The sequence below is a fragment of the Pelmatolapia mariae genome, linkage group LG2 (genome assembly GCF_036321145.2).
Source record: "Pelmatolapia mariae isolate MD_Pm_ZW linkage group LG2, Pm_UMD_F_2, whole genome shotgun sequence".
In the NCBI taxonomy this organism is placed as follows: domain Eukaryota; kingdom Metazoa; phylum Chordata; class Actinopteri; order Cichliformes; family Cichlidae; genus Pelmatolapia; species Pelmatolapia mariae.
In genome coordinates this window covers 15,127,834-15,144,261 of record NC_086228.1, presented here as the reverse complement: position 1 = coordinate 15,144,261, position 16,428 = coordinate 15,127,834, and the positions used below count along the sequence as shown (strand labels likewise).

The 16,428-nt window shown below is 40.2% G+C and overlaps 1 protein-coding gene across 8 annotated transcripts in view; it reads right to left on the bottom strand.

Moving 5' to 3' along the window:
- The window catches only part of LOC134641219 (LIM and calponin homology domains-containing protein 1-like), an 82,605-nt gene that overhangs the window by 3,273 nt on the left and 62,904 nt on the right, over nucleotides 1-16,428 (bottom strand). For 4 of the 8 annotated variants that reach the window (XM_063493517.1, XM_063493562.1, XM_063493579.1 and 1 more), the window contains 16 exons: nucleotides 13,137-13,263; nucleotides 12,720-12,877; nucleotides 11,789-12,275; nucleotides 9,819-10,148; nucleotides 9,383-9,491; nucleotides 9,177-9,268; nucleotides 8,697-8,802; nucleotides 8,020-8,094; nucleotides 6,521-6,549; nucleotides 5,786-5,899; nucleotides 4,082-4,174; nucleotides 3,731-3,898; nucleotides 3,177-3,271; nucleotides 2,592-2,744; nucleotides 1,828-1,923; nucleotides 622-730 (listed from right to left, as the gene is read on the bottom strand). In XM_063493517.1, coding sequence (XP_063349587.1) covers nucleotides 622-730; nucleotides 1,828-1,923; nucleotides 2,592-2,744; nucleotides 3,177-3,271; nucleotides 3,731-3,898; nucleotides 4,082-4,174; nucleotides 5,786-5,899; nucleotides 6,521-6,549; nucleotides 8,020-8,094; nucleotides 8,697-8,802; nucleotides 9,177-9,268; nucleotides 9,383-9,491; nucleotides 9,819-10,148; nucleotides 11,789-12,275; nucleotides 12,720-12,877; nucleotides 13,137-13,263 — 2,341 coding nt within the window. The remainder of the gene's footprint in view (nucleotides 1-621; nucleotides 731-1,827; nucleotides 1,924-2,591; nucleotides 2,745-3,176; nucleotides 3,272-3,730; nucleotides 3,899-4,081; nucleotides 4,175-5,785; nucleotides 5,900-6,520; nucleotides 6,550-8,019; nucleotides 8,095-8,696; nucleotides 8,803-9,176; nucleotides 9,269-9,382; nucleotides 9,492-9,818; nucleotides 10,149-11,788; nucleotides 12,276-12,719; nucleotides 12,878-13,136; nucleotides 13,264-16,428) is intronic. The other 4 variants (XM_063493525.1, XM_063493543.1, XM_063493534.1 and 1 more) reach the window with 4 other exon arrangements.

Here is a 16,428-nt window from a genome sequence, read left to right as displayed (position 1 = left end):
CAAAATGTGATGTCCACATATGTGGACGCCAGGTCCTAGGAGGTTAAAGGAGAAGCCTGGTGTTCCCCTAAATGTTTCTAAGTGTCAACAAATCCCATGAAAGACTTCATTAAATCTTTTTGGCTTTCAAATCTTCACTTTTTGTGGTACTGAGCCTCAAACCAATTATTTCTACTAAAGGTGGACATTTTTAAAGACAGATCACATACAGATGGGTGACTGATTATTATTAAATCCTTTATTTATACAGGCTGTCCTTTTCCAAGTTCAGGCTGAATATGGAACACAGCTAATTTTAAAATGTCCTGTGACCTGTTATTGTAAGTGCTGTACATAAATTTAATCAAAGAGCAGAGGTAACCAGGCAGTCTTTGAAGCAAAGCCTTGTAGAGCCTCATCGATTCAACTGATACTCTTACACGTGTTTGATGATTTAAAAATCGTTTGCACTTGACTTGACCTGAAATATTTGTAGACTATTGTCTGAAGTAAAAAATGAAGAAAAACAACAATAATTTAACCACTCTTATCTTTTAACACTGCTGTTCACTTTATCTAATCTAATCTGGATAATACACAAAACCGAGAATGACAAACATGAGCACTCTCTCTTTCATCAACCTTAAAGCAGTGGATGTGGAAATAGAGGCTGAGGGTCTCTATGATCATGGCAGCCCCTTTCCCTAATGGCTGACCACAGCTGGAACACAGCTTCTTCCCACTGACAGACCTATAGGAGAGAGAGAGAAGTAGGAAGACACATAGAAGGAAAATCACCAATATTAAACACTCATCTGTTTAATTACCACCAGTTAAGCTACTTTGACAATAAAAAAAGGAACCAGTTTATTTTTTAATGTTGTTTTCATTCTGGAAAATTAGAAAAGACTGAAAGAAAAAAATAATTCTCAAAGCATAAATATCCTTATCAGAAGACCAGATTCTATCTTTCTTTCAATCAAAGGGTGAAAAAAGTGTGGTAGTGAAGTATATTCCACTCTTATGTTTTGTGGTGCTCTTTTTGACCCCTGCTAACTTGTCAGTCTGTATATTTAAAATATTGAAAATTCATTGACTAGTATGCTGACTTAGCTCCTGGGGAAAAGCTAATATTTCAGGGGTTTTGGTGTAGCCAAGAGATCCAGACTCTCTGTTCCTTCTATCAGTCACTGTCTTTGAATGGAAACACATTTGAAAAAACAACATTATCATCAGACAGTAGATGTGTTTTCAGCAAATGCATCCCCTCTTTTGATCTCTACAAGGACTGCTCACCTGTGTGTAACTTAAGCCTGCTCAAACACGATTTGCCAATAAAACTGCAAACAGAAACCAGAAAGCCAGAAGTCTTATTCATTCCCTATAGATTCTGCAGGAAGTTATCTGTGGCAGAGATTAATGTACGTGCTGTCTTGTGCTTTCACTGATGTTCAGCAGAGACTGTTTGCTGACATCATGGTATACATGTATGTTTTTGGTCTCCTCTGCGTGCTGTTAACTGCATTTTAAAAACATGTTAACTGAAAGAAAACATAATTTCTTAAAGCTGGATAATGGATCATTTGGAGCAGTTTATGTGAATGTGCTCATTGTACGACGATGAAACATAAAAAACAAAACTACATAAAATGAATGAATAAACTGCTACTTCTCCTTGACTCCACCATTCTTTGGTTCTATTCAAATTCCATACAGGTTAGAGGGTAAATGCTGCTGGTACATGTTATGAGCTGGGTGGAGAAATGCAAGCAGCAAAGCAGAAAATGACAATGCAGAAATGAATCACAAGTTCCCTTTCCTCCATGTGGGCCTTTTGTGATGCAATACCTGTTGGGTGCTGGAGGCAGTGCGTCAGAGGGTGGTGGGCATGCTGCAGGGGTTTTTGATGAGCTGCGGCCCATGTTATTATCAATAGGGCCACTCCTGGAAATGGACAGCAACATGCAACATGACGATGACTCGCAGTTACAGCGACACTATTGGCTGTCAGAGTCAGACACGAGCCAATCCAAGACAGAACAACAGTCAAATCTGCTCAGTGATGCTTGGATAGATCCAGCATTACTTCATCCATTAAAATGTATTGTTATGTGTTACTATAGTATATGATTCTCCTGATAAGGTTCATAACACTTCGGTCATGGCAAACAATAACGCTGCTTCAAGTGCTGGAAGACTATGAAGCAAATGCAGGTATAAGATGCCACCTGGTGGCCAAACAGCATAACAGGAGTTTTTACTCCAACACAATAGAAACTTGCTGGTTTCTGGTGTGATTATTTAAAATATGCATTTATAACATAGATAAAATATATATATATATGTATTTTTAAAAAGCAGAAAATTTCATTTTTTTATAAACTAAAGACAATGGACATGAGAGGATAAAATAATGTTAAAGAATCACACTGCAACATGAACACATGGCATATTGGGAGACTATATGTGTCAGGACAAGAAACTGCATTAATGTGCATGCATGCTTTTAACCCACCTCTATTTAGAAGAGGAAAACAAATGGAAGCTATTAGAGAATAATATTCAGGAACTGTGGCAGAAGCTACACTGAAGCCTTGTTCTCTCTCACACACCTTCGTCCTCCTGGAGGTTTGCTGCCGTCTGCTGGGAGTTCTTGTTGTTTCTTGACTGGTGTTGAAGACTTGGCCAGCACCAGAGGAACCTTTTGGCCATTCTGTAGGCTGTGACCAAATTTCTCCGCCTGACTGCTGCTCTGACTCATTGAGCTGATGACAGCAGAGAGAGAGAAATGTGTTGAAATGATTGGTCAACTGTCAAAAATACACAGAATTCAGACAAAGACACAAAACAAAATACTGTCGTGGCCATAGCCTGCAGGATTTGTTTCATCACACAGAAACAGGCTGATCAGTCTCACTGATCTCATTTTATCATTTAGTATCATTTTAACCTGAGAGCAGTTCTCTTCTAAGCTGATTTACCTTTACCTAAAGTATCAAAATCAAAAGTGGCTCTCAATTTAAAACTGAACCTTTTAACTCATCTGCAAAAAACAAAACAAAGAAAGCCCTCCTATTTATGACCAAATATAGAGCAGTATTTTAACATTTAAGCCTCATTAAGTGCTACTGTGGATTAAGAATTTATTATTTGAAAAAACATTGGAACATTTACTTAATGGAGACACCTTAACTAACCTTCTGGCTGTTTTCATGCTGTCATCAGCGGTGCTGATGTCACTAGTCCGGTCATTTTCTCTCCGTTTCAGATCCACGCTCTCTGTGCTCTCCCTCTGTGTCAGCAAGTAAGAAACAGCAAACTGTTAGCTGAACAGCCTCGATGTCCTCTTAAGTGACTTTCAAAAACAACTTGAGCCAATTAAAAAGTAATGAATTTAGCAATAACTTATACTTATCATATATGCTATTAAAATCCAATGAAGTGCTCTATATGTGGTTGTGGCTTGTTTACAGCCACATACTATCAAGACCAAATTTAATAATGTAATTTTGTGCATGCATCAAGGAGCATCATAAACATATTCATGTATAGACTATATTGTAAATTGTAAATTGCACCTTTTTTTTTTTTACCTGAACTCAGCTAAACGAGGTAGCAAACGAAAATACTTTATTAACAAAACAAAACAAAAAACATGTCGCATGCAGGTGTTCTGGCCACTGTTCATATGAGGGTGAATTTATACAGTGTGACAGTACACAGCTCATATTATGATCAATGCGCTATTCACCGACTGCCTCTCCAGCAGTTCCTGTTTACGTTCCCAGTCAGCCAGAGAACGAACGATAGTGTCCTGAGGATCAGTTGAGATGGAGGAGAGTTCACCTCGACTGGGGGAGGGCAGGGCGGAAGAGCGGGGCGTCAGAGGCGTCACGGTTTCCTCCAGTATCCGACGCTCCTGTTGTAATATGAACATAGATGAATTTTAAACCACAATCTAGTGGTCAGCTGGGCGAAGGTTAGCTGAAATACTACGTTTAAACTTCAAATTCACACACACATATTACATGTAATTCAGTTGATATTGTTAAGCAGAAAAACCCATCACAGGTGCTGTCAAGCAAAAAACACACCCACACACCTCCTCGTGGTACTTCCTCTCCTCCTCTGCCACCTCCTTCTGTGCTTTCTCCCACTCCTCCTTCAGTTTCTCCTGCTCACGCTGGTACTTCTCCTGTTACCATGGCAACACAACACATGACATGCGGCACAGCAGAGAGGAAGACTAAACTGTCTGCAGTTGGAAAACAAAGGCAATGCGCAGACATATCCGACATCAACAGAGTACTGAGAGACTTTTCAAAAGGCCAACCAAATGCTAAAAATTCTCTGCTTGTGATAATGTTTTAACTTGGTCCAAGAAGGCAGAGAGCTGCAATAACAGGCACACGCTACAACATTTCCATGCAGAATACCCTCATTATGAACTATATGAATCTTGATGTATAGACATACGTGAAGGCAAATTTAGCTTCCTATCCACTGTTATGCCTAAAAACGTGTTCAGATTTTATATCTGCTTGTTAGGAATAAAAAGCAAACAAAGGAGACTAAAAGCAGGCAGTGCAGACAAAAGCAGAAAGCACATCATGCAGAAGCTCTCAAACAGTGGGTTCCTACACAATTTTCAAAACTCCATTTAAATGTTCTTTGGTTTGGAGTATGGTTTATGGTTTATAACTGCCTATATCCAATAAAAGCAGAAAAAACACAAACGTATTTTCTCAGATGACCTTTTTAACCTTTTAGACTTGTGTAAGAACCCCAAAAAGAAGGCGCCATTTAAAGATCAGATATTCAAAAAGAGGAAAATTAAGCAAGACGGACAGCAGATCAAGACTGGGCCACACAGACAACACAGACACAGGGAGGCTAGAAGGAAGTAATGAGTACACTGATGCACCAGACATTCATCCATTTCAGCGCATCTCATCTCAAACCATCCTGCAACAACTGGAAAGAAGGGAAATCGGCTTTCATCACTGCTTCATCTTTTTTCAAGATAACACTGTAGATGAGCTTGATAAATAATGGACACTGCAACTCCATTAAATGTTGACAAGTGTGTGGACTTGAGATGCACCTGTTATAAATCGAGGAGAGAGAGGGTGACTTGGGCAGCAGCAACAGCAGCAGCTTTGGACAGAGTCCTTGCCTCTGTCTGTGGCTTGAGATGGAGACAGTGAGGGAATAAAACCAAAACAGAGGTTCTTCCACTGCACAAAATCGCCACCTAATGGTTAAAGTGTGCACAGACGCAGCTTGGGGGGGATGGGGGTGAGTTTGCCTTTACAGGAGGATGTGTTCAATACAAAACAAATATGGAGGCAAGCTTTGCGAGCAGCAATGAAATGTGGTTAATACATCCGACTGTAAGCGGAGCAAGTCAGTGACTGTGCAGCTGTGCAGCAGTGTGGTCTGGATTCATGTTTAGTTCCAGTCACAAAAAAAAAAGCTTTCCAGAAAATCATATTAGAAATAATCTTTAATAGCAAAATTCAATAATAACACCTGCTTTCCACACCCGCTGCAATTTATTATTATTTTTTTAAATCACCTCATTTGTAGCAATGAGTCTGAGGTCTCACAATTAAATGTCATTAAACCCTCACAGGCCGAGACTGACCACAACCTGTCATAACTTTCCACAAAACTGGTTTGTGCTGCTAAAACACAATATATGTTATTATAGCACACTGTAGGTATGTTGTTCTCTATAAGAAAGCTAACCCCTAACTTTGCAGCCTCATGCACCATGCTTCACTCTTTTAGGTATACTGTGTACCTGCAGCATGCGCTCCTGCTCTTGCTGCCACCTTTCCTGACGCTTTCGCTCCTCATCCGGGTCCCAAGACCAGCGGTCTCCCCGCTTGGCCTGGGGTAACACCGGAACTGACACCTGATAGACCCCAACACACACACACACCCACACATATCACCATATACAAATATCCATGCACACATTCACATCCAACCACAACCCATTCACGCACAGATCAACACCAAAGTGCACACACATCCACCACAAAAAAAAGTAGAAGAAGAGAAGGGAGGAGACAGAAATAGTTGGTCTACCACAACAGCACTACTCCAATGCTAGCCAAAGGACTCCTACTAAGGAGAGAAGAGACAGAGAAAGAGAGAGATGAGCTTAAATGAAAATAAAATAAAAGCAGTCTCAGCCATCGACTACAGCATCATCATCTGGCATGCTACATAAACAGCTTTGTGTGTCCTATAATAATTAGCTGAGGCGCCTAAAATATGACAGTATGTGAGCATTGAATAACAAAACTGAAAGATTCACATGCAGTCATATTAATGGTTTTCTTGCTTTGTGTTTCTGTTAAAGTCTAAAACACCTTTTTTCACTCTTACCTGTTGTATTTTGTGTATTAACTCCCTTCCGGATAATTTTACTTTTATAACATTAAGCTAAACTATTGGTGTACCCATGGTACTGCAGGAGGGGATAAGCCAGATGAGAAGCAGTTAAAAGGGTTTTTGTGAATTTACTCACATTTCCACGGCGATCCTTTTCGGCCTCTTCTGCAGAAAAAGGAAAAAGCGGTTAAAGCAAATGAGATATTTGGATACAGGGGATCAAACTAAGTCACTCGGATATTGAGGAAAAAGACAACACGCCAAGTGCTGATTTCCTGAGGAGTAAAATGGGGATGAAAGAAAACAAAGACAGAGCTGAGTCCACCAAAAGCAACAATCATAGTCAGTAAATTAATAATATGTCAAAGGTTCAAAGGTTTTATTTTGTCTTTCTAGTTAGAAAAATTTTGATATAAATTGAAACTTTGCCTCTTACTAGGTCAGGTTTTGTAGGTTTAACCAGTGTGTGGAAAACAACTGTAGGCCAAGAACATTATTTTTTTTGACCTCGTCTGGCCAGGACTCTGCAGTCTATTTACACCTACAGGCCAGTGGACACTCTTTCAATGATGAGGATGTACACATCCTGGACAGGGAGGAACGCTGGTTTGAGCGCGGAGTCAAGGTGGCCATTTACGTGAAAAGGGAAAGACCATCTCTGAATCGAGGAGGGGGCCTAAGGGTACATCTTTCAGCATCTTACAATGCTGTGATTGCAGCCATTCCCCAACTCTCTGTGAATGGTACTCATGGCCATTGATCAGTGGTTGTTGATCAATGGTCATGAGAATTTGCATAATTATGATGAAGGAACTGACCTCACAGCCCATTGTTCCTTCAGTGGGCTGGTTTCAGTCATTATGCAAATGTACTGTTTATAAGATTGGGGAAACCTGCAGTCAGCTGAGACTGAAGACGTCACTAGGATGAGTGACGAAACACTGAAAACTCTACGTCCAGATGAACAGAATCAACTTTTGGAGATAATTTTTTTGAAATTCACACTTGTTTATGCAGAAAGACTGCTACGCAAAAGGAGTCCACAACAACTTATAAATAACAGTCAAATGTTCGAATGATTAAAACAACAGATAAACCTTACACAATTAAATAAATTTCTGTTAGTTACAGGCTGTAACTACAGTTCTGTGAGAATATATTTCTCCCCTACCCAACATCTGGCTTTCCCACTGCAGTGGGTACTGATTAACGCTGATCACAACTTTAATAGAGCTCTAATACACACCAGATGTTAGAGCTTTTGGTGGAAAAGCCCCATAATGTGAAGCACACTGAGGCAAGCATGAAACTAAAAGTTAAGCAGGTCAAAAATGTGTATAATCTTCTTTTAATACATTGTCAAAGGGCACTTCTTCTCATTAAGATCTTCTGTAAACATGATGAGAACATCTTTTACAATAACAAGACACTGATGAGCCAGTAATACTAAGACTGAGAAACTTCAAAACACATTTAAAACACAGAAAACGTCACTGTTCGTTCACAAACACGTTGGAAATGAAGGAATAAACAAGAGATGGGTCTGTGGTCTAGCCCTTGGAGAAACGGCAGGGAAGCCCTGTGCACCAGCACTCAAGGGCGGAAATGTGATCGCCACGAGTGGAGGGAGTTTACCTTGCGGAGCGAAGAACTCCCAGCGTAATTTAGGGCTGCTGGTTGCCAACGAAGACCTGACACTGTTTGCAAGCTCTATAGCGAAATAAAATAAAAATGTGCAGGTGAAAGGAAAAGAGGGAATTAGGGGAGAAAGGGAAAGAAAGGAGGAAACAATAAGGGATAAATGTCAAAACCAGGAGGTGGAGAGGGTGCAGATTGCAGCATTCCTCCTGTGATACTGTAGGACTGATAAGTGGAAACTGGAAAACTGGTATAAAAAAAAACAAAAATTAAAATAAAAAAAGCCCCTTAAAGAGTAACACTTTTTCCCCACATAAAAAGTTATCCCAGTTTGGTTATACAAATTATGAATAAAAACAAATAAGAAAAAAAAATCCCAATAAAGCAAGGCAGATTTTTTTGATTGATGTTTTGTTGGATTGCATGTCCATCTCCTTTATGAAATAAAATGGGATATACTACAGCGATATGATAAGTGAGGCGAGGCTTTGTTCCTGCTAAACAAGTCTCATCATGATCGCAAACCTTTGAATGCCCCTTTAATCATAGCAGCAAAGCAAAGTGACATATTGAAAGGCAAAAAGAAAAACAGGCACCAACAGGGATTTTCTGATCAAGCATCCAAAACAATACAATAAATAAGCCAGATGTCTGGGTGTTAAACATGTACATACCTGCTTTTGTTTCCCATTGCTGGTGATAACCAGATGATCCTGGTGGAGCTGAGCTTGATGCCATCTCTGACTTCTGTAAGAGCTCCTGGGAACAGGGATCATTGCCCTGCAGGTAGATTTGAGATTATGGAATAGAACGCCTTTTATTGTCAGTATACACATGTACAATGAGATACAGAGCATCTCCTACACAGTGCAGATATGTAGGAAAAGAAAGGGGTGAGGTGCACTATATACATACGAACAGTATTCAAAATTTAAAATGTACAAATATACAAATCGGGAAAAAAAAATAAATAAATATTGTTATATATTTACAAATTAAGGATTGCACCGTGGTGATGGTAGTTGTGTAGTCTGTGTATAGAGGGAAGTCCTTGGACTGGGGGGTGGAACTGTGTTATGAGTACATGTGTGCATGTTATCCACTAGACATCTACTCGACAGATGGCTCATAATTTGAGTTTTGATATCACCTACTGGCTGATATGACTGTATATCAACCCCAGACTGGACAAGATTAGAGAGCTCTTCACTAGATGGTTTGGGCATTTCTTGTTCTTGTTTGGCTTCTGAAAAAAGACATACAAGAAGTTTAAAATCTACTAATATATTTGCACAGTGCTGCATGAACTTCAGTAACACGTGTTTGTTCTAAAAGTAACCACAAGGTGTCAGCATACTACTACCTGCAGGTGGGTTTTGATGAGCTACAGCATTTGGCTTTTCTTCCTCTGAAGCAGCTGCTGTCTGGTCTCCAGTCTTTCCAAAGCTTTCCTGTGGCTTCTGCAGCTCCTGTAGGGGTCACATATGGATTTCTTTCTGAATGCTAAACTAAATTCTGCAAAGGGCCTATGTTGTGTAAGAAGTACAAACGAAACATGATATTTCAGACTTTAAGAGTTCAATCTCAACTAAATTTGGGCAAAATCATTGCAAGATGCATGATATAATGCATGGCAAGGAACAGATTACAGGGCAAGTATTGAATATACGGCATTATTGAGAGAGGCAAAATACTCTGCACCCAGAAAACTGGGCTTGGAGTAAAATACCCACTAACCATGCTTCTTTAAAAGACAAAAAAAAATGTAAATAACTATAAAACATCGGAATTCTCACTGATGGGAGTGAGGTGGGCCGGCTGGGTGGTGTTGACTCAGTGACTTTCTCGTCCTGGACCTCCTGAGTGTCCTCAGAAGCTATCTCTGTAACATCTTGTGTCTCCTTTGCCTTTGTTGACACTGGACTTCCTTCCCTAGAAGAGGTGTGGGTACTGTGAGGGAGTGAGGTTTCTGACGAGGGAGCATCTACAGCACCATCTACAGTGCTGTTTTTGCTTTGGGAAGGGGATGCCTGAAAATGAGGAGGCGAGTCCCTCCATTGACTCTCAGGTGTGGTGGGAACATCGTCGCTTCCAACGTCACCATTTACTCGCAGCAAACCATCCACCTAGGTAAAAAAAGAAAAAGTTTAATGTTTAATTTTCTGTGTGTAGTGTTTATACCCTTCGCTTTTCAATGAATGGCTTCAACGTGCATTAATGTTAAGAAAGCAAGCTGAAAGATATGGCTATACCATTCAATTTTATTTATTTTGCTCTAAATCATAACATATGCAATTTCAAGATAGGATTACAGTATTGAACCAATAATTTCTAGATAAGAAGGCGCTTATTGCCCAATTTATTCTTCATTCATTAGATGGATAAATATAGAAATCCTGAACAACACTGACTGCGAATAAAAATGTAAAATAAACCACGCCAAAAAACCCAGTGGCCTCATTTGTGGTCATTATGAACCTCTCTTCTCAGTTAGTAATTAGCTATTCATCCAGCTCACAAGACCACACTGCCCTCTATGAACAAGAGGCACTAATATATGTGCGAAGAGCTCCTAGTGAGCGGTAACTCAAGACACGGTGGTAAAGATGGGTGAATGCAGGCTCAGTCTCCCCCTCTCTGCCTCCACCTTCTCATCCCTCTCCTTGCAGCCTGTGTGGGCTCTCTTTGTCCGTCGGGAGCCCACTTCACATTGAGAGGGTCCTACTTGTCAACTTCTTAAGTCAATAGGGAACAGAGGGCTCCATTGAAACCCAGGCTTTGCTCAGACTCCTGACAAGGAATTCCAGAAAAGTGCTTTGTTCCATTTGGTCTGATAATAATCTTACCCTCCCTCTTCTCCACACCAAAACATAAGATCTCATCATGAAAATTCCCATTTGTAATTTTTTTCTAGAAGATAAGGAAATGGATCCCGTTGAGAGTACTTTGAGCTAAATTGAAACATTACATGCTTCTTCAGGGAGGGGATGTCTTACATTTTCCTACAAACCAGCCGGCTCATCACCATGGCAGTTCTGTGGTATTCTAATGTAAATGCCAAGAGACCCAGAGAGGAATTTACCCACAAGGAGGGAAACCGACACTTGCAAGTAACCACATTTGAAATGGTCAAGGCCTTAATCACCGTTAGACTAACAAGATCTTATCTTCTTTTTTGTATATATGAATAAAGCTTTAGAATCACTGTGTACACAACCTGAACAAGAAGCACTATACTGTATATCCACAGCAGCCCTGAAGTTTCCTGTGACAATACCTGAAGGCAGTGCAAATGAGCTGGATCGTCAGCTGCTTAGTGCATAGTCGTAGTCCAATATGTTCATGTACATGTTCGATGAACAGATACTAAGAAAGTGGGAGTCATATGTACTTCCTTCTTTATTCTATACCCAGGCAGCATCCTAGCCTAAACCAAATTGGGTATATCTAATAGTGAGAACAGATCACACATGAATGGGATTATTTCCTGCTGTGTCCTACGTGTGAGAGAGGGTAACATCTGCCAATGTCTTGGACTGATCCTCCTGATATTGTTTACGTGCAAAAACAGCTAAAAACAGGTTAAATAGGACTCAGCATTTGGAATAGACTACTATGAACATTTTAATTGTTGTCACCTTATGCCTTAATCTTAAATGTTTCCACACGTGAATTGTGGTGCAATGAAAAAAAATATACTGGATCTGACATCTGTGTTCTCACATTCAAGTCAATATCTGACCTCCTTCGCCTGAGTCAATCATACCTTGTTGTTCCAAGTTTCACCTCCTGCAGGTCGGGCCTGGAAATAAGGCTTGGGCATCAGCAAAGGCACCGGTTTGGGTGACAGGGCTCGGGTTGATGGCGGTTCAGAGGAGCGAGAGCGTATCTGAGACCGCTGGTGTGAGGACGGGTCTTTGGGAAACTCCTCGATTCGCGCCTCAAATGTAGAAGTAAACTTTGGAGTCGGGGCAGACTGCTGGCGCAGATACCTCATGGGCCCATTGAAGTCAGAATCGAAAGGGTCTGGTGTCGTGGGAGAGGCTGACAGGGAGAGGGAGAGCGGGAAAGGTGAGGTGGGGAAGGAGGGGTCAGCGGATATGCTGCGATCCAACAACTTTGGCAGCTGCAGGCGTTCGAGGACTGCTTCGCTTATGGAGAAACGCTGGGCGTAACGTTGGAGAATGGCAGTCGCCTCTTCAGGAGTTTTGGCTTTCCTGTATGCCTTTCGTAGCTCCTCCTCACGACGCTCCCTTAGAAAGAAGAGAAAGCATAGCAGAGGTAAAGTAGTTGATATAACAATTATTTGAACCTACTCTTGCATTAGCCAAGCTTTGTCTAAAAAGACAGATACAGAAATCAGTTGTAATTGCTACTGACTGGTTGCTATCAAACTCAAGAAACCTTTTTTTTCCTTCACTGCAAAAGATCAGTTTCCTCTAGTCCTTTCACAATCACTCACACAATCTGCTCTTCCTTTTATTTTCTCAAGGAGACCTATTTAAAGTGAACTCCAGGAGGAGCTGCATTCACCTTTGTGCCCGCTGACAGCAATGACAGGGGACATATAATTCTCTTCTCTGAGAATGACCCAGTTTTTCTTTACTTCTGATATCATACTGCGCAAAGAGCTATTGGCTTTCCTGTGGTATACTCATTAAAGCAGTTCTCAGTAGGTTGTCGTGGATGTAACTTACTTGTCCTCCACTATCTCCCTATAGGTCTTGATGCTTCTTCTCCTCTGAGAGGTGTAGGTGTCTCCTGACATCAGGCGCTCCATCATCTTCCTTTCCTCCTCCTTTTTGATCAGGTCCTGGGAAATACTCCTCCTCCGACTTTTCCATCGGGCCAGGTCCTGACACCCATACAGACAGATTCAAAGTACGTCCTGGTTCAGCAGCACTTTGAGCTCCCTGTTATTTTACTGGGGCACAGCTAAAATGACTTTAGAAGGAGCTTGTATAACAGGCCACAGGCAGTAAAACCATAGCAGTTAAAAAGAAATAATGAAAGTAATGCAAAGATGTGACAAAACTGCATGCAAATAAATGTCAGTCCCATAAAACAAAGACCCAAAGATATAGAGTGAGCGACCTAATGTCTGAGAAACTCACATCCTGCCAGTGGTCGTCCTCTTCCTTCATTTTGTTGTACTGGTTATGCATCCGCTCATGACGCACCTGACTGTGCGGCTGTGATGTGGCTTCTTCCTCACCACGCATGTCGATCATACTCACACTCCTGGGGGCAAGGGGAAAAAACAAGCAGTAATTATTTAAATCAAAATGGGCTTATTAGCTATACTACTAGTGACTATATAGTACATGATGTACTGCTACTGTAATGGTGTTTTCTTTTTGTCACTGGAACACAATATAAAAAAAAACAGCTTTAACATATTCTATACTTTCAATGCAACTTTGAAGAAGTAACATGTTTAATGTTGAATAAAAGCTACTTTTGGCTGCTCACTTAATCATAAGACGTCACCATAGCAAGTAGGCCTACACATTTGATCTGGCAGATTTCTTTTTACACCAGATGCCCTTCATGAAGCAACCCAAAAGGGATTTCTCTCTCTTCCCGTAAAACTGGGATTTTTCTTTGCTTATAATGCGAGTGTGTAATCCACTATACTACCGGAGCCACTGAAATGGTTAATGTCAAATAAACAGAAAATTAGCTTTACCATGTATACCATGGAACAGTCCAAACAGAATGTATCAAACAAACCACATCATTCACAAACTACGTCAATTCATCATAATGAGGAAAGGTAAATAAACTGGAGCCAGTGTCTCAGAGAGATACCAAAAATAAAATCATCGTTCCATGGAAACATGTTTTTAAAGGAAACCTCATGCTCGCTTAGTAAGCAGAACTAAGATTTTATCCAGCCCATCGTTCCCTCGGAAGATCAAACAAAAATCTCTGCCTCTTTGCTCTTTTGATGGATTCAGTACCGTTTCAAAACACATTTAAATACATTTAATATCAGTTTCAATGTGAGTTTATCAGATGCAACAATCAGTATGATGTTCATACAATCATTGACTCATTAAAGGCAGTTTACATTTCTCTTTACATTTGTTCTGCAATGGTGAAACAGTTTTACATTACAGATGAGACAGAAAGTACAGCTTTATTGTTAGAGGCATGCAGCAACAATGCATGTTCATCACAGAATTAGAAAGCCTAAGAGCAATGACAACTGTCTTAACTATATGAATATAGTACCTGTCTATTTTTAGTACTTTTATCTGCTGGCAGCAGGTCAATTTTCAAAGGTATCGCTTGGCTTACAGTTATAAAAGTTACAAAAAAGTGGCACTTGGCTGCTACTCACTCACAAATGCTTTTTGGATCTCACTGAGCAGTGTGTGCATTAAAGGACATTGCAGCAGGAGAGTATTTTCACACCAAGGGGCAACTGCACTTAAGCCATCCCCTGTCATCATGCTGCACTTTTAGCTGTTGTGTATGGAATTAAAGGGACTGGGTGTTGGCAGGCTGGTAGAAATGGCTGCTTTACATGACACATGCAGCTGGCTCGCAGAAGCACTGAGGATGAGTTTAGCAAGTCCTCTCCACATCCTTGGCAGCAGGCACTTTGAATAAATTTGAGAGAAATGGATTGTTGCCAGGCAAAGGCAAAAAAGCACTAGGTTTATTGAAGCCATATTTTTTATGATAAGCCTAAGAGCCAGGGACACTGTTTGACACTGTTGAAGCACACAGCCAAAAATGTCCACCACAAATCATTTAACTGCAAGCAGGAAAATCTGCTTATTTGTGAGACATTTATGTTTTCCATGCAGAAAAAAGTCATCACATAAGATCGCCTTGTAACAAATGCTGTCATACATCAGCACTGACTGGCTGCACTGATTCCCACTAATACCTCCACGAAAACAGAAATCAGATAAATTACTGTCATTGCAGAAAACATTTTGGTTCCATTCCACATTTCTTTAGATTATGTGGTGTTTAACATGTCATGTCAAAATTGCCCCAAAAGATGAATTAAAGGAATGATTTATGACATTAGGGTATCGATTCCAGTAGAGTTTGAGGCTCTATGGGCCACTTCACATGATCCGTACCCTGGTAAGAGCATATTATGGTTAAATGACAGCATAATGCAGCATTTTTTTTAACACAAGACTGTCAATATGAAATTAATAAGGGAAAAAAATAGAACTTTTATAAATATAAATTGCTGTCAGTGGCGACATTTTTCTAAATTCCTTCAATTTCTGGCAGATTTCCCCACTTCCATGACCTATTTCCAACAATGAACAAATGATTTAATGACTTATTGAGCCAGCTGTATTTTGTACTGCAGAGCAATGCCAGGCAGCTGAGCCTGTGAGGGGTAAAAAGACAACTTACTGCGGATCATCTGACACACAATCTGTGTGGCTGAATCTACAGAAGTCAGAAAGCATGGAGGGAAAACACAATCACAAATGAACACAACACTCTGAAGAGAGAAACATCTCATCCACGCGTGCAAATATTAAAAAGCCATGTTTGCAGCTGATAATGAGTTAGTTTATGACTACGCACCAGCTTAATTTGATTACTAATGCTTGAAAACAAATATGTGTGGTGATTTTTGGCTGTGTTAGCTCCTAGGTTAAATGACAAACCTCAAGCCAGACACAAGGGGGCAGTCTTATCCAGAACACAACTGAACACAAATTTACTGCAGCACTAAAAGCACTGCTGGCATAAAATAAAAATAATTAAAAAAACAAAAACAAAAAACACACACATTATATGGCCATGATCTTAGAATGCAGTTGACACTAAACTATTGAAAAAAGAAAAAGAAAAAAAAAGCACATGCATGTTTTATTAGACAGCACAAGGGTAACATCAAGGATGCAGCTGTCTTTGTGTCTGTGACCACCACTTGTAGGTTTGGCCTTAACCACAAAGGTCTTCATACAGAGCTGTCTCTGTGATGTTGGAGGGGTGTGAGAGACAGTGTGGCCTGTGGTTTGAATCTCACAAGATGAAAAAAAAAAAAGACTAAATCAAGACCAGACAGATTGTTTGCTAAAAATGGTATTTGTCATATGGTATGTCGTAGTAAAACATCTATTTGCCATATGTTTTGGGGTAGATAGATGTGTGGCTGGGAATATGCTTTAAAGCCAGCTTTACTATAGAATTTCATTGGCACACTTTGAACTATCACTGTGTGATTGTTTAAGAGTAGTTGGGCCAATCTAGATTTGGATTCAAAGATATAGACTGAAGAATTACTCATCGATTTTGGTTCAAACTGGATCAAATTTACTTCAGAATGCACTAAAGTTATTTCCTAATTTGAAATCCCTGAACAGCTCAAAAGCTGCCAACTAAAGTCATGCACAGTTAATCAAAAAGCACATTCTC